Source organism: Castor canadensis, chromosome 6 (genome assembly GCF_047511655.1).
Source record: "Castor canadensis chromosome 6, mCasCan1.hap1v2, whole genome shotgun sequence".
Taxonomy (NCBI): domain Eukaryota; kingdom Metazoa; phylum Chordata; class Mammalia; order Rodentia; family Castoridae; genus Castor; species Castor canadensis.
Genome location: NC_133391.1, coordinates 119,495,209 through 119,513,332, shown reverse-complemented (window position 1 = coordinate 119,513,332; position 18,124 = coordinate 119,495,209). Strand labels below are relative to the sequence as shown.

General features: G+C 41.7%; 1 protein-coding gene across 3 annotated transcripts in view; it reads right to left on the bottom strand.

Annotated features, from left to right (window-relative positions):
- Positions 1-3,784: 3,784 nt before the first annotated feature.
- Positions 3,785-18,124, bottom strand: part of Mrps27 (mitochondrial ribosomal protein S27) — an 81,778-nt gene continuing 67,438 nt past the window's right edge. For all 3 annotated transcript variants that reach the window (XM_020174674.2, XM_074077324.1, XM_074077323.1), the window contains 6 exons: positions 15,647-15,725; positions 14,015-14,130; positions 11,746-11,848; positions 9,524-9,666; positions 7,361-7,531; positions 3,785-4,955 (listed from right to left, as the gene is read on the bottom strand). In XM_020174674.2, coding sequence (XP_020030263.1) covers positions 4,716-4,955; positions 7,361-7,531; positions 9,524-9,666; positions 11,746-11,848; positions 14,015-14,130; positions 15,647-15,725 — 852 coding nt within the window. In that variant the 3' untranslated portion in view covers positions 3,785-4,715. The remainder of the gene's footprint in view (positions 4,956-7,360; positions 7,532-9,523; positions 9,667-11,745; positions 11,849-14,014; positions 14,131-15,646; positions 15,726-18,124) is intronic.

Here is an 18,124-nt window from a genome sequence, read left to right as displayed (position 1 = left end):
ATAGAAAAGACTGGAGAGAGAAAGGGCCAACAGAACAAACCTGAAATATGTCTTGCCCAGCAGGCCATGGAAAAGCAATGAGCCTAAGGGAAGTAGGCCAGGTCCAGTGGTGCAGGAAGCACACCACTCCTCAAGACCATCAGGAATTTGCTGTTGAGAGAGCCCTTGTGTCACTAAGTTTAGTGGTGGGGCCATGGTAGGAAAGGCAGTCACAACTTGGCTCACTGATGTTGGCAGTGCAGAAGATAGGCCTTGAGCGTCCCCCCTCCCTTCCTTCACAGATGTGGGTCCTCAGGAGACTTTACCTGTCAGTCTTACTTCCACTTTCTTTTCTCTTTCATAGACATGTCCCCCTTGCCCCCCAAATTTACTTGCACTTCTGCCTCTGACTCAGCATCAGCTCCCAGGAGAACCCAAGGTGACATGGATTTCTAAAAATCTTTTTCATACCCTATTTTAAATTCTTTGTTCTACCACAGAAGCTGTTTTTCCATTTTTTTCTGCAGTGGTTAAAATAAGGTTTCAATTCCAAAGGTCATCATATAGCTGCAACAAAAAGGGAAAAACAGAATGCCACATTGTATCTCCAGGGAAGACATCCAAAGTAGAACAAAGATGATAGGCTGTCAAGGGTAGCTGTTTTCATTCAGTGAAAAGTGGTTTTATCAACTTATTTTCAAGGCCTTTGGTTATTTCTTATGCAATCTCTGACAACCTTTTTGCACAAATATCTGACACCTACGGCCAACTAGAAGGCAGGAAAACACAATGCATAGTTTTGTGCCAAGACAACAGAGCCCCAAGGGGGCAGTATGACATTTGTACCTGTTTTTTTCCTCCTTTCCATCACCTTGGCTTTCTTTTCCTTCTTTTTTTGGCCGAGGTGAGCCTAGAGTGTAGGCTGAAAGAAGTTTAGCCCAAATTGTTTTAGTCCAATTTAACATGCTTTTTCTTAACACGCCTGCTCTGCACAGGCTTCTGCAGAGAAGGTCGTCTCTACACAGGGCAGCTTGTGACATTCCTGTGACTAACTGAAGCCCAAGGAGGTGACAGCTCCCTTCTTTAGGGCTTTGCTCATCTCCCAGCCTGCAGGGCTCTTCCTGTGATCTCCCCCACACTTTACCTGCATCTGACACCTTCAGCTGTGTTGACATGTGCCTTTTCTTCACTAGAACCTAAGTTATTTGAGGGCAGGATCTACATTACTGAGCTCTGTTAACTCCATAGTGCTTAGTATGGTGCTTTGTATATGGCAGGTGCTTGTGAGCACCCAAAAGTGGCCCTGGCGGAGACGTACACATGCTGCAATCCCAAGCTCACAAACAGAGTGTGTAAGACAGGAAAGGAATCGTTGTTGATAACACACAGTGTAGCAGAGTAGTAAAGCTGAAAGCAGAATTCTCAAGGTTTAATGAGTGAGCATTGAGTCAGCCAGTGGACACCCCCTTTTGAGTTTGGTGATACAGGCAAGTAGAGTAATAGGATGGCAGCTTGACTAATGGTAGAATGAAGGGAAGGGGGACCGAATCAGAGTGCAGATGGAAGTCCCAAATGGAAAGGGAATTTTTGATGGCTCTGAAAGAGGATGGGAGGTATGGAGCTGAGGCCACAAATGGAGAGTTTTAACCTTGGCAAGGAGGAAGGAGATGATGGAGAAATGGTAAGGGTAGGGCATTGTTGGGTAGAAAGGAGGGAGGTTGAGGCTGTTAGGTGGCCCCAAATTACCTTGATAAGGTGGGAGACAGGAACATCTGTTCATTGTTCTAAGACAAGGGTCCTGGACTCATGCAAAGCTGCCGAAGGAAAAATGAATATACAGATAAATGGAGTGATTACTGGGTTGAAGATATGAGCCATGATTTTGCAGAGGAATTTAGTCAGCCTAATATTGCTTCATATACCAACACTGAGTAGGTCAGAAGCAAACAGAAAGAAAAAAAATGGTGGCAGTCAACCCTAAGGCTACTGTTACAAAGTGGCTTAAAAGAACACAACAGTTCTGGAGGCTACGAGTCTGAAATCCAGCAGCAACAGGGCAGTGCTCTGTGAAGGCTTTAGGGGAGAATCCCCCCTTGCTTCTCCCAGCTTGTCTGTGGGCAAGCAGACACCACATGGTTTGTTTTCAGCTACTTCCCTCCAGTCACATGGCCGTCCCTCACTGTGTGTTCACACTGCCTTCTGTGTGAATCTCTGCACACACATTTCTGCTTTAATGAACACCAGTCATACTGGATTAGGATTTACCCTAACAGTCTTGAGTCCCTCAACAAAAGACTTTATTTGCAGATTGCAAGCATATCATTTTTAGGGGACACAATTCAACCCACAGGAGGGTCCAAAGATGCAGGTCCAAGGATGCGAGTGGGCCTGGATAAAGGGAAAGGAAAGATGCTGAGACATCAGTGGAATGGCTGACCATGGTGCCCCGGGTGGGAAGTAAATGGGATCTGAATTCTGGAGATGGAGTGTTTGAGTGACGTGACGAGTAAGGGCAAGTGTTTGCACGTGAGAAGTAAGATGCACAACCTGGTTCAGCAGGGCTGTTGGTCCGACAGAAGACTGGAACGGGACTTCCAGGTCTAAGGCGTTGGGTTGGTGCTTTGAGGCCAGAGGTCTGGCTGCAACTCTGGCAGGTCAGCTAGAGGGAAGGTGATTTCCCCACAGGCCAGGGCACCAAGTGTACTTTGTCTATTGCAAGGGGGGTGCTGAGGGAAAGGGACAGAGGACAAATGTCACCAAGGACAGTTGGAGAGTATCCTACTGCTCCAAAGACAGGTGTGTGGAGAAGAGGTAACAGAGTCGGGAGAGAGAGACTCCAAGAGTTCCTGGGAGAGATGGGGGCACAGGAGTGAAAGGGAACCAAGGAGGAGGAGCGTACAAGGCTCCCAACAGGGCAGCAGCACAGAGGCAGGCCTCTTTGGGTGAGGGCTGAAGTAAGCACAGAAGGACAGAAGGGGAAGAAAAGTGAAGGCAAGATTAGGAGCCAACATATTAACTACATGCTCCACACTGTGATAGGCACTCACTTACTGAGCAAAAATCGCCTTCTGGTTTTTTCTGAATTTTCCTCTTGGAGTTACGCAGGAGTTGCTGGAAAAGCCCTGCCTTGCATCAGTCAAAATGCTAGTATTGACTTTTGGCTATGAGCCTCTTTCTAAGCAAGAGTCAGCAGAGCTGGTCTGCAAGTCTGTGTTGGACAATGACTGCAGTTACATATGGAGGACACAGGGGCAGGGGGCAGTAGTAGTAGAGCAATTTAAGTTTCACTTCCTTTTTTATAACATGGGGATAATGGTACCACTCATAGGGCTGTTTGAGCTTTTGGCAAGTCCCTAATAAATGTGAGTGGTGACTGTTATTATAAATGTCGCAGTCTAATGCAGGAAGTTAAAATGTGCTGTTCAAAAGAACAGTAACATGCTGGGCATGGTAGCATATGATTGCAATCCCAGATATGTGGGAGGCAGAGGAAACAGGAGGATTGTAGTTTGAGGACAACCATTTCAAAAAAGTTATCAAGACTCTATCTCAAAAATAAGCCAGGCATGGTGATGTACAGCTATAATCCAAGCTACTTGGGGGGGTGAAGGTAGGAAGATACAGATCTGAGGTCAGTGTGGGCAGTGACCCTTTCTAAAAACAAACTAAAGCAAAAAGGGCTGGGGGTATGGCCCAAGTGGTAGTACACATGCCTAGCAAGTAGGAGGCCCTGAGTTCAAACTCCATACCGTCCCCTGAAATCACAAAAGCACAGTAACAATAATGATGAAAAATAAAACACAGCTTATTTTGGTATATTCTTTATTTCCACAGGTACTTGATAAAAGAGTGCAATCCTGAATAAAAATATACCAGTGTACTTGAAGGCGACATTACGTAGCAAATAAAAGCTGCCCCCTGACCCTTTCACAAAGGAGAAACCTGGAGAAAGAAATATGTATCTTCTGACAGCTTTACAATTATTCATAGCAGCTATGCACTTCAAGGCCTATCCCACTTCTCATTTTCTCCAACTTCTTTAACCAAAATGTGTGCTCACAAGTTGTGCGTGCATACGTGTGTGTGTGTATACACAAAAGGCTCATTTTACCCACTTAATAAAGGAGCTGAGACAATGCTTTGGAAAAAGTTATGTGGCATGACGAAGAGGCCAGGTCACAATGTTCACAGCTGGGGTGGTTTCTCCTCAAAAGCCCTTGCTTTCTAAAAATGTCACCATGGGTAACTAAAATCTGAAATCCAGTGGGGCCACGGGCTTCCAAGTTCACTCCTGTCCTGGATTTCTCTCAGAGCAGCGTGAAAAGGAGAAGGTGTGATGGAAAGGAGTAATTAGGAGTGTGGGCTGGCTCACAGGGACACTTGGCATGAGGTCTTGGTACCTATAGTCCAGTCACCTTACTTCTTTCTCCCACCACCCTCAAGAGGCACTGGGAACTTTCCATGCTGACAATTGATCCCTGTGCCCAGAACCCCACCATGAGCTTCAAGAGCCTGTTAAGGGATGGGCTGGTGGCTTCAGTCCAGCCTTGCCACTTTCCCAGTTCTGGAGCCCTTCTCAGCATCTGGATGGGCATTCAGTGTTTGATACACAGCACACTGTGGTTTTCAGCTCTGAGAAAAGGAGAAGCCGGAGAGAGGAGGCCGAACCCCGGCTTCCTCCCTGCTGAATGCTGTGGAGGCCTAGGAGGCCCCGTGCAGGACTGGCTGGGGGTCTGTTAGGCTGCTGCCTTTGCTGCCTTTCGGGCCTGGTGCTGTTGCTTTGCTTTCTCCCTCTGCTCCTGCTCCCTCTGTATCAACTGCACCCGCTCCAGGTGCCACTGCTGCAGTTTTTGCTCATAGGTGGCGATGTCCTCAGCTTCACAGGCAGGGAGCTGTGCCGTCACAAGCTGGGTGGTCAGAGTCAAAAGGCTTTCTGACTCAACTCTGCCCAGAGCCTGCAGCTTTGACTGTGAGGCCTGTTGAAAACAACGAAAAAAAAAAAAGATAGGGAAGCAGGTGGGAGAAAAAGAAGAAAAGAGAAGTGATTAAGGCTCTTGCCAAATAGCCACACATTCTGCTTAGGAAAAGGCACTCTGTTGGGAAGCTGTGCGGCTGCCTTTCATCCAGGCCCTGCTGTCTTTGCCTTTTTTTTTGTCAGCTCAGCAGTTTTGCTAAGATGTACCACATGTGCTTTCTCCCCCAGCTCACACACAGTAAGTGGAACCCCATGTGCTATGACTCTGTCATTTTCACTTCTTTTCTATGGCAAAGACAGCACAGGTAGGGTACACACTTTCACTCTGACCTATTCCAAACAAAGCAGCAAACTCCAAGTACTAGAAGTCTAGAATGCAAGCAAAATGGCACAAACATCTGATGTCCACAGTAAGCCCACTGTATCTTTTCCTTGAAATAACTACAGTAAAGGCCTGTCTTCCTAGAATTCTTTCAACAGATGGAATCGTTTCAAGGGTTTCTCACTAATGGCAAGCTGCACAGCTCCCATGAGTGCTTACACCATCACAGGCTTCCACCTGCTGAGCAACCCTGCAGGGTTGTGGGTCAGCCCCCACATCCTGCCTGATCACAGCTTCATCGGAAGTGGAAGTGTGGTTTGGTCTGAGCTGTGTTCCTGGGGAAGTAAAGCATGAAAAACATTAATCTACTGAAGTGCTTCAAGATGCAGAGCATCAAGAGCGCCACTTATGGCCCCAGCTGCAGCTGACACCACACGTCGCCACGGACCACAAACCAATGTGACCCAAATGGCAGGAGTGACGTGGCCTACTCCAGTAAAGGGGGTGGAAAGTGGGCGGGCCCATGGGCTCTGAGCAGTGGCCAGAGGCCTAGCCATATAAAAACAGGTCCCAAACAAATTACCTCAGGTTAATAAAAATCAGGTAGCATGAAGAAAAGGAAGTATATAATGAAAATGATTTCTTTCTGATGTCACCCTCAGGTGGTTTGAGGCCAAAGAGACAGCCCAAAACACCAGAATATGGATGCAAATCTTAAGCCGGAATACTTGTTCCAGTCCAAATTCAGTCACTCACGGGCTGGTGTCTCTCAGCCTGAAGAGAATGTCCCACCCAGACCTTGTGAGGATGACAGAAGTGCAGGTGGTGCCTACCACAGCTAGCAGTCAACAAACATTTGTCTCTGTTTTCTTCATTTTTTTCATAAAATGCATCTGTGGAAGTGTGAAGGCTGAGCACTTAATGCAAATACAGGTTTGTACCTTCTGAGATTCGATTTATCCAACACAAAAGGAAAAGGTGATCATTTTCAGGAGCGAGTGTGGTGAACGCAAATATGCAGGGCCAAGTAGATTTCCCTCACCTTTTAATCCTACAAAGTTAGGAAAGGACAGGTATGCAAATTTCTGACTTTACTCTGTGACTGTGGGAACACTAATTAACCTTTCTTTCTCAGTTTTAAATTTTAAAGAGAGAAGCTGGGCAATGACCTTACGGAAGTACTGAAAGCAACAACTGCTTAAAATACAACAGGATCTCCCTTATAACATGGGGAAGTTCCCAAAGCTGGTTTAATGCAGTTACTACTAGTTACTACCTAGATTTAAAGTAGTAACCTAGCAAGATTTCTGTTGCAAAATGACAATGGTTCAGCTGGCATGAATGAGAAAGTTCTCTGCTCTGTACAAAGACCTCCTGTCCAGGCAGTGTTTTTTTGTTTGTTTGTTTTGTTTTTTAATCTCTTTACACTAAATGGGTGAGAAAGAAAGTAAGAGGAGGCCAAGGGTTTAAATGCTGCACTTGGATCTTCTTTCCTGACACTGACTATGGAGCATTTGGAGATGTAGAGCTGAAAGCTACCAAAGACAGCTTGAGAGCTCGGGGCTGTTCTGGAAACCTGTTTACATATGCCACGCAGTATAGGAGAGTATTTCTAATGGCCCTCGTGAACAGCACAAAGCTGCCAAAGATGAGTGACAAAAGATGCCTGCATCGTATCTCTCCATGGTGCACAGTGGCTCTGGAATATCTGACTGGGTTTCCGATTCCGCACATCAGTGCATTAGGGAGAAATGAACAGATACTTTCCACACAGAATGGGCGTAGGGTTATTGCCATGAGGAGGCAAGCTGTTATCCCTCATCGGGCACCTATCAGTGATGAGTGGTGAATGACATGCTGCTGTAAGGGAACAAAACTATGACTGATTAACTCAAGTGCAAAAAGCAGCATAAAAATCCCATTGGTTTCTTTTAAGACCATTGGTTAATTTTAAGCAATAAAAATATAATTTTTGATGCTTTTGTGTGCATCACTGATGGATGAAAAGGCTGCTCGTCCATTACCATAGGAGAGGAGCATGTTTTATGCACAGCTGAGAGAGACTCAATTTCTGCTTGATTCACCTTAAATCGTTCCAGGTATTGAGGAAGCTTGGACTGTTCTGGTTCCTCTATGTCCAGCTGCTCCACCAAGTTTTCTGAGCCCTGGCTGTTTTCACCTTCTTGAGACGGTGTCTCTGAAGCCCCTTCGGCTGGAGAAGTCAGTGTTTTCAGCACTCCGTCCAGCACATTGAGCTGTAGGGCAGAAACAGGGTTAGGAACTATATATCACGAAATCTTCACAGCACATTGTGAAGAGAGGGTGGCTGGAAGAAGTGAAAAAAAGGGAGAAATGGGACCTGAAAAACCATGAGAAATTTTCTGGTACTCAGTGTAGTGTACCTGTCTAGCAGGCATGAGGCCTGATTTCAGTCTCCAGTGCTGCAAAAAAAAGGAAGTGGGATATATCAATGATTATATTTTTATGCATTAGAAGCACCCCCTCAGATGATATGGAAAACTTAGTTCAAAACAAATGGTATAAACAATCAAGCTAAGAGTTATTTGTGTAAGTGAACCAGCACAATGGTATATTTAAGTTGGCTTTTAATTAGCCAGGTAGGAACCCAAGAATGGTGCTTGTTGGGCATTAAATAACTTTCCCCTTTCATATCTCCCTTTGGAGTCAGTTTAGAATTAGGTCAAAGGGAAAGAAAGACCACCAAGACCACAGCCAACAAAAGGCATTCTGAATGCATGTCAAAGCCGCGGGATACAGGCAAGGGCCTCCCTCAGAGAAAGGCCTTCACTCACTGAGCATCTGTAAATTGGGGATCAGCCTAATCCACATAAGCTGCTGGCAAAGGCCAGAGATATGCACATGAAATTCATCTTAATGAGGTGATTTCTAAGATTTAAATAGTACGAAAAACACAGGCTTTCTTTTTGTTTTTGACCCCTCGCCTCCTCTGCTTCCACTCTGAGGTAAACCTCCCTTGACACAGGAGGACCTAGTCATTAGAGATGGGATGGAAACAACAGCAAGGCCAGCATAAGCACCTGCTTGGATGCCAATTAATTCTGTCCATGTCCCATTGGAACAGATATCCAAAAGCTACACCAAGGCACTTTACTACTGCTAGTGCATTCCACCCAACCAGACACACATCACACTCTTGCTGGCGTGTGAATCATGTTCCTGAGAGTCACAATAAGAAGAATGCAAACGTGGCTCAGACTGAAGGAATTACTTCCCTGGCAAAGGATTTACATGTAATTTTGGTTCTTCAATCACCAGCCCTGACTGCAGTGCCTTAAAACAAATATATTTTATATGTTTTATATATTCTATGTATATGTTTATATATTTTATAATATATATTTAGTAATGTGTACCCTTTGTTATAAACATCTGGCAAAGAATGTTAACAACTCACTAGACATTAGTTTAAGGTGCCAGTATGGGCACTGGACCTATGTCTCATGACTGAAATGAAAAGCAAGGGGTGAGTCTTAGATATCAGGGTTAAGATAAAACAAAGAAGTGGCTCTAAGGTGACTTTTCATCCTGATAATGGGTCAGCCATTGTCTTTCCAGGCTAGGCATTGGTCTGGCTAGGAAAGCTGCTTGGACAGGACAGGACAGGACACTATTGCTCCCCGTGGGGTCTCTGGCCTCTCATGTTCTCTAGTCTGAGCTAAGTCCTAGGTGATTAAGAAAGATGAGATTTGGTGCTGGTTTCAGGCCAGGCAACGGGAACGCCTTCCAACTTTGAAAAGACATTCGATCTAGACCTCCAAATCACACATTCACCACAGAACAGTTTAATGTCCCCATGTTCATTTCTTGAGGGCCTTTCTAGGGAAAGAAAATTGCTATGCAGCCTTAGGGAACTACACAGGGTCGTGGAGATGCTATAAATGTTTGAAGTGAAATCTTTGCTCAGATTTTTTGGTGGGGAAGGAAAGTGGAGCTGTTGGTATTCTTTCGAACTCAGCTTAAGTTTCAGGGGAGCTATAAATGAGCTATAAATCAATACTAATTTTATTTTCCAGTGGTTTTTTTTTTTTTAATCAGTAGCAATGAAAATGTGTTTTTTTGATCCCTTTTCAACTGGATAAGTAGCTATTCTATATAAATATAGAAAGTAGAGGAAGGGAAAAGACAATAAATACTAATTCAAAGCGCAACATATCAAGAGGAACAGAGACGGCTAAATCTCACTGAACAAGGGCTGAGGAACATACCGCTTCTCTACACAGCTTTAGGTCTTCTGGGGAGGAGGCCACCTTCTCCATCACTTGAAGGGCTCTGTCAAGGTAACCTGGTTTCCATATCAGAGGCATGTTATGGTACACAGCCCGTAGCCCGTGCTGCAATTCCACCTTTCCTGTAGTCAGAAAGAAAACAAAGAAGGTTGTCTTCCACTATGAGAGTGAGGACTTGAAGACACAAGTGAATATCTGTCCAGCAGTTCTGCAACAGAGAAGGATCATTTCAGATCTGCATCAAGAGCCTCATCTCACCTCAAATATATGGTAATTCTGCAGACAGATGATGAAGACTATGGTGAAACTCACCCTGTACATTTCTAAATACAAAATAGTATAGTCTTGTTTTTTCTCTTTCTCATTTGGTTTGGCAGATTCTCATGAGTGTTCGTGAATTACAGGGCTGAGTTAAATTTCCAGAGGTTGACATATCTGCCTTTAAGAAGGAATACCCTTAAAATGCAAATCGAAGGAAATACCATTTTTGCTTCAAAATTAAAATCTTTCCCAGAAAAAGAAATTCCACAACTTTCCTTACACCAGAAACTTCAATATCTGGTAACTTTCCCTTGTTAGGAGATGTTTGACATTTTTTGAAAAGTGCTAAAATATCCAATCTACTGTCTTTATGGGGGGAGGACACCCTTATTTTCCTCTTTTTCCCTTTGTTTGAGTTTCATCAGTTTTTAAATCATAGAGACCTGACAATCCTTTTGGATTGGATTTGGTACATCAAGCCATCAAAAACTGGAGCTCGAGCTGTGGACATGAATAGTGGAGTCTCCGGCAGGGACAGGGGCAGCCTGTACTGTGGAGCAGAAAACCTCTCTGCACTAATTGATCAAGGTCACCTTGAGCTGCTGGCTCTTAAATCTACCTCTACTTATCTTTCTTGGGAAGGAGGATTTGGGAAAGCTATAGTGGGACACAGACAGACAAAGCTTATCAGGCAGCAGCTAATTTTAGACTTTTAAGATGCTTGGGGCTAGACTGCAGTCATTCTGGGGCACTGTTTCCATCAGGGTTGAGTGAGGCTGCAAGGCGCTACACAATGAAAACAAAGAGCTTCTCATCAGATGACTGCCAAGCACAAAGGACTAGCACCTTTGCCCCCAAACAAAAGCAAAGTATGTTTTCCTAGCCTTGCCGACTTCCTGAACAGTCATGCAATATAGTAGTGCTGAACGCTAATCTGAATGCAAAAGAAAACTGATGTGATTCAAAAATCAAAACTAGGTAACAAATAAGGAAAAAGTGGTTTCCAAAGAGTGGTCAAGTCAGGTGTGTTGGTGCACACTTTTAATGCCAAGACTTGTGAGGTAGAGGCAAGAGAAATGGGAATTTGAGGCCTGTCTGAGTTATACAGGCTGACAAAGCAAAAAGTGCTCAATTCTTTGGTAAATCTGATAGCTGGTCTAGTAAGTGCTTAAAGACTTCTGCTACTTTATACCAGAACCAGCATCCAAGAATGCCATACTACATTTTGTTGGCAAAGATCAACTTCAAAAGTCATCAAATTCTACAACACTGGTGATTTTCAGAGAGCAAAGGCAGGTATGCAGAAACAACGAATGATGAAGAGAAAGTGCTTTCCTGGAGACCTAACTATGTAAGAGAGGATGGAAGAGTAATGAAATAACACACACTTCATAAATGTACAAATTGGGACACATTTCTCACACATTAGGTTAAATGTCATTTGCCCAGATTCCACACAATCCAGGTGCTGAGGCCATTCCTATCAACTGATCTGATTTTCAAAGCAATAAGAACACTAAACTTAAGCCACCATCATACCATACTGTACAATCACACTGGCACAGTGTGAGTTTTTCTTCCTTCTCCTGAAAAAAAAAGTCAAAGACCAGTTCAAACCACCCTTCTTCATTTCTTACTTCCTGGGCTTTGAGTAGAAAGAGACAGAAGATCTGATAATACTGGGAAAGGCTTTACTGCCTGGTTCTCCCTATTGTGCTAGAACTTTCTTTTCTCCATCCCTCTCTCACAGTGATTGCACAAAATATTATCTACAGCTACCACCATCGGTTCTTAACCTTATCTGTGTGAGGTATTACCTCATCATAATTGTAAGGCCTTTGACTAGTAAGTTTAAATCAAATTATAATTGTATTATGAAACAAGACTGCATCAAATCTATCCATGAAGAACAACACTTATAAGGATATAACTTAACTTACCAAGAAGCGCATAGCCATACAACTGGGAACTCAAACCTACTGGGTTCTTTTGTTTTAGGCCCAGAAGTAATAACGATGCACCAAAATTCCTCTCCTCTTCCCACTGCAACAGAATATACCAGGTCAGTGTCCACCTAAGCAATGAATACTTCATGAAAAATATGATTTTTAATGACATGGAGGAAAAGAACATGTTGCAGCATTGAATAAACGTATCAAGGGCTGATGAAGTGGCTCAAGAGGTAGAGCACCTGCCAGGCATAAGGCCCTGAGTTTAAACGTCAGTACCACCAAAAGAAAAAAAAATTAAAAGAACAAAGCTATATATAAATAATCCCAATTTTGTAAATAAAAGGTATTTATATTTAAAGAAAAATACAGAACAGAAATACTCTATGGAACAGATTTCTGGGCACTGAAATTATGAGTAATTTGGGTTTTCTTCTTTGTACTTTTCATCGTTTTCCAAACTTTGGTGATGAGTAAGTGTTCCCTTTATAATCAGAAAAGCAAAACAAAAATAAAGAGTACTCTCTGGACCCCCATGGACTTGAGAGGATCAAAGAAGATTTCACATGCTATCAGCTGCACATTCACTCACACTACTATGAGGCAAGCTTTGAATTTTAAACAAGATAAAATTTCTTCTTCACAGTGCTAAAATAAATATCACTATTAAGTTGCTGATACATCTTAAAAACAAGTTAGGCAATGAGAAGCACTTAGTGATCATTTCTTTCAACCCTGGGTACAAAATTACACTTCAATAAAATTGAAGCCTTTTGAGACATGGAAAAAATAAAAAAGGACAAAACCACAAATATTGCTAAGCCCACCACACACTAGTTATAATAGTGATCATAGACTCCCTGGAAACACCGGGCCCAGGGGGCAGCCTTGACAACTCCCTAGGTAAATGGGGGCTGTGATCTCCTTGGAGCCATGGAACAGGGCTGCAGTCCTGGTCTGGCTTCAGCACAGAGCACAAAGCATATGCTGCGCTACAGAGGTCTCAGTGCTAAGACGCCAGGGAGGAAGTAGAATGAACGGGGTCTGCAGGCTGCAATTACTGCCAGGTACGAGTGAGGCACCCCAGTGTTGACTGATACCTAAACTTCTTGATTGTGAACAGTTGTGTGTGAAACGAGCCAGTTCTTGGGTTTTTTTTTTTTTTAAAACCTCTGAAAAAAAGCAGACACCTTGGGAGAAAAACAAAACCTCTTGGGCGTTGCTAGCACAGACAAGTAAAGTGAAAGTGAAAGTGTAATTAAGGATCAGATGGTTACTTTCAAAGGCAAACCACTCTAATCTAGGGAAGTTTGACTTTCCTAGTGGGCTAACTAACATGATTTACCCAAAATGGGATTTTCTGATGTTACATTTGAGGTTAAGAACAGATAGTAGAGACAGATTGCCTGGCATCACCTACTAGCTGGGTGGCTATTTTATAACATCTTTGTGCCCCAGTCTCATCTTTACAGAATTATTATGAATATTAAAGATATTAATATATTTACAATACCATGAACACTGTTTAGTGTAAAGTGCTATTTAAATAATAGTTACTATTGTTATCACTGTTGTTATTCTTAGGCTAGCAATAAACAATGATTAAACATCCTAACTTAAGAGTTAAAAACAAAAGTTGGCATTTTGGCTTTTTTTTTTTTTTTGGTGGTAGTGGGATTTGAACTCGGGTCTCATGCTTGCTAGGCAGGCACTCTACCACTTGAGCTACTCCACTAGCCCTCAAAAGTTGGCATTTTGGATCTTTCCATTAGGAAAATACTGACACAAATGAAATAATCACTAAGTCACAGTCAAAGTTAACTGCTCACATGTCCAGCAACCAATGTTTATCAACAACCCATTTCTGAATGTCTGGGGTCACTCGGTCTAGCACAAGTCCCAAAATGTACACAAGGGCATGGGGGTGTAAATCTGTGGTACAGCACTTCTCTAGCATACACTAGGTTGAGTCCTATCCCCAGCTCTGAAAAACCAAACCCTCCAAAACAAATGTGCACAGAATTTTCACTTGAGATTCTTTCAAGTGAAGGAACATCCAGTTCCACTTTGTTAGAAACCAGAAACTAAAAGTACAGAATGTGCTCTCATTTCTGGGTATGCATGGCCACAAAGCTGCATATCAGTATCGTTTTCCAGATTCTGAGAGCAGGGTTTCCTCTGGCCACCTTGGACCTTACTGAGCAGCCACTGCTTGCTCCTTGCTCAAGTTCTCAGTTCTGCTTTAGGGCAGATCACTTACATTGAGGTCTGGCTTCTTTGTCAGGCAATGGTATAAAACATAAAGGGAGAGCAGCTGAGTGGAAGGCACTTCAAAGGCTTCTTGCATCATGATCTCAAAAACCACAGATAAAGCATCTGGCAAAAAAGATGAAAGTGAAAATGAGAGGAAATAAGTTGTAGGTAACATAACCAAATTTCTAACCATAAAACACTCTTTAAAAAAGTAGAACATGTTAGAAAAACATGCAGAATTAAGAAGTAAAAAATGTGAACTGTGGTCCTAGTTCTTCTACAGCGTAGGTCTTTTCCAAGCCTTTAGCTTTTACTGTACATACGGTAGTATACTAAATCAGGTGCTATTACTTCAATGCATAAACCCTTCAGTTCTCTTGGCTCCCAGTATCATCTTCATAATGATAAAATACTATTTGTCCTATCTACTTCAAAAGTTTGGATAATCCAATAAGGTAATACATATGAAAATGCCTTGTACATCGTGAAGCCAACTTAAGGTATCATGTCTATCAGCCAGAGGACCTAAGCATACAGAAAGGAGGTACATCATTTTCAAGGTTACCCTGACAAGCAGAAAGGCTAGGTTGCCCACCTCATTTTCTGCTCTGATGGCTTCTCACTGTTGAGGCAGAAGCAGACAATGGCTAAAGGAAATCCCAAATCTCAGGTATTATTCAGACAGAAAACTGATGAGTATAACAGGGACAGTAAGGCTCAGTTCAAAAGACTTGAAAACATGAGCATTTTATGAAAATGCTCATTCATAAATTATAAGCCCCTGAATATAACATACAACATTAGTATTTATTTCCACATGAATGTTGGTCATAGCAAAGCAGGTCTTATTTTCCCTTGATATGGTACAACATAGATGAAAGCTAAGAAAATCAAGTTCAGATAATTTCCTTCCTGTAGCTATTTGTTGTCAAAGAAGACAAAATGTCTGTACATAGCACAACAAATGATTTTAACTGGCTGATTTATCCTGTTCACTCTGCATATGCTCCTAATTATAAGAGTTAGCATTATTTGCAGCTGTTCCTAGCCAGCTTGGTTCCTAGCCACATATTGTCATGGTTGCAAAGGAGGCCATAGGTGTTAATTTCTGTGTCCTTTTTGCAAATGGGAAAAGTGAAATAGATAGGCGGACCAGGAAATCATCTAGTAAATGTAGCAAAATAAGAACCTGGAAGAGTTTCTTTTAAAAAAATAAACAAGTAATATTTTAAAAGAACACAAGGCAAAAAATATGGTTAAAAAGAAAATCTAGGTTCTGTCAACTGTTCATTAAGAATCCAAAATTACATGTGAAAACTAAATTAATTTACTTTGTCCTTTATTTATGTGCTGCATTTCAATCAGCTTGGGAAGTAAAATGAGATTGGCCTGTATAATTAATGTTTTCTCTGTACAATTTATGTAATTTGATATTTTCTATTCTAATAATAAAAAGATAATTGTTTTAAAAACATTTTGCATAGATGATAATAATCTTCATGCAAGCTTTTCTGACTAAAAGAGTGATGCAGAGGGATGTCATAAAATTAAAAAGGAGCAAGTGCCTATTATTTATATACTTCCCTTTAGGACCCGAAAGCACTATAATAAATAACTGAATCTGGGTTTGGTTTCTTACCTTTGTAATTTTCTTTCTTTATGAAAGAATCTATCAGCAAATTGAATGTAAAGTTATCTGGAAAAATTCCGTACTGAACCTGTAATACCAATGAAAATAAAGGGGAGAAAAAGAAAAATATATCCACTTTAGTTCAGTTTATAATACTAGCCTATGTATTATTCAGGATAACACTTGCCACCACTAGCTTTAAACTATGACTATCATTTTACAGCATCTGTGACAGTGAAATAGAAGCTGTGGCTCATGAGGTTTGGTAATTGGAACTGTTGGTCAGGGTGAGAAAGTTGTGAGTGGGTGTCTGATATAAGACAATTGATATGTGAAAAATAAAGTTCAATTCTAACACCTTGTCATAGCTTAAAAACAATACGAAGAGAAAAATATAGTAAATCATCCCTCCACCCATTTAACTGGTTTACGGTTCTTTTATAGTAAGAATGACAAGGCAAAAATGCATCCTAAAGAGAAAGCACAACATTATGCAGCATTTTCTGGTCCTTAGTCTGGCTTTTAAGGATGCAAGAGATTTGCCAATACCTATGTGCTTTTAGCCAAGCTGTGTTTACAATCAGCTAATATTTGAGAATGCAAATAGACACTTTAAGAATAGATTTTTTTTTTTTTTTTTAGAATTTTAAGAATAAATGTGGATGTTTTAGCAACTGTCTCGGAATTTTCCAGGGGTGCTTTAACAAAAGTCTAAGCCTCAGACTTGCAGAATTAGAATCTCTGGGAACTAGGCACAGAACTCTGATGTTTTAGTGAGCTGCTCATATGATTTTCATGCACACTTGAGTTTGTCTGCCAATGATATAGATTGTGGTTACATTTTTGCTTTAGATTCTTACTTCAATCAGACCAATCACCATCTCAACACTGCTCCATTCTCTCACCAACTGCTAGAAATACCTGAGGAATTTTTTTCCATCTCTATCCACTTCTTTGGGAGAGCCTGATACAGTCCTAGTCACTAGTTGTGAATCACTGTGGAACTGACTCACTGTCACTAGCAGACATGGATGGGACGCCTCAGGTGTGCTAACATGGAAAAATATTGAAAAGCCACTGTTTTGAAGGTTGCAGCTCATGGGCAGTGTCTATATTTCTCAATGCTGTCATCCAAATCAGCACTAATCCCTAGTAGCAGGGGAAAACCAGAATATCTTAGGATGGTAAATCACTGAAATTGGAAAGGACTTTAGGAAATAACTGGTTCATGATTCTCAACCCTCACTATAAATTAAAGTCAAATGGGAGCTTAGGATAAAAATACCTACAAGCAATGAAGAGGCAGAGCACAGTGGATTTTTTAGGGCAAATTATCCAGTATGATGCAGTAATGGTAGATATTTGTGATTATACATTTCACCCGCATCCACACAACATACATCAAGAATGCACCTAGAGCTGGACAAAGGTGGCACATGCCTTTAATCCTAGCTACTTGGAAGGTGGAGATTAGGAAGACTGTAGTTTGAGGCTGACTTGGGCAAATAGTTCTCGAGATCTCCATCTCCAAAATAACAGAGCAAATGGACTCATTTGGTAAAGTGGAGCTCAAGTGGTAAAGTGCCTATTTTGCAAGCTTGAGCCATGAGTTCAAACTCTAGTCCCACCAAAACAAAACAAAACCCGTAATGTACGCTACAGACTTTGATATAAGTTCATCAATTCTAAGAGCTATGTCATTCCAGGGGTGGAACATTGGTTATGGAGGAAGCTATGCATATGGGGGGTAGGGGATATTTTGGAAATCTTTGTACTTTCCAATCAGTTTTGCTGTGAACTTGAAAATGCTCTAAAACATAGAAAATATTCTTTTAAACAACAACAGCAGCAAAAGCATCAGAAGAGCAATTAAATTAGAATCTTGGTGGTAGAGACAAGGACCGTCAATTTTTAAAAGCTTCATGGGTACCTAATGGGCAGCCAGTATTGGAAGTCACTGATTTAGTACAACCCACTCAAATTCATGTTGAAAAAACTAGTATCTAGAAAGGGAAAATTATTTATGTGAAGTTATGGGCAACTCATGGAATCTAAAAGGTTACAGCTTGGTTTTTCTGACTTCTATTCTGGTGATCTCCTCATTAAAAGACTCTAGAAACATCAGAAATGAGAAAGACTTTTTTCTACTTTTCTAGACCCTTCTTGTTTTGTTTTCATTGGACTCTTCATCTTTGAGTACGTATAATTCATCTGTATCATTATATTGGGAACTGAAGAGAGCAGAATTTAATCTATCCCTTCCTCTATGGCCTTCCCTTTCGTCCTCTAGAGATTCAAGGCTATTATATTGATTGTCCATTATGTAGGGACCTGGCCTAGCCTCTTACGCCATCCCTTACAGTTTCCCTTTAACATATCTTATATTCCAGGCAAAAGGGAAACATTTTTGCTCAAGCACACATCTTTTGGTGACCAGCTTAAATAGTATCATTTTTTTCTAATTTTTTCCTTCCAACTGGATTCCTT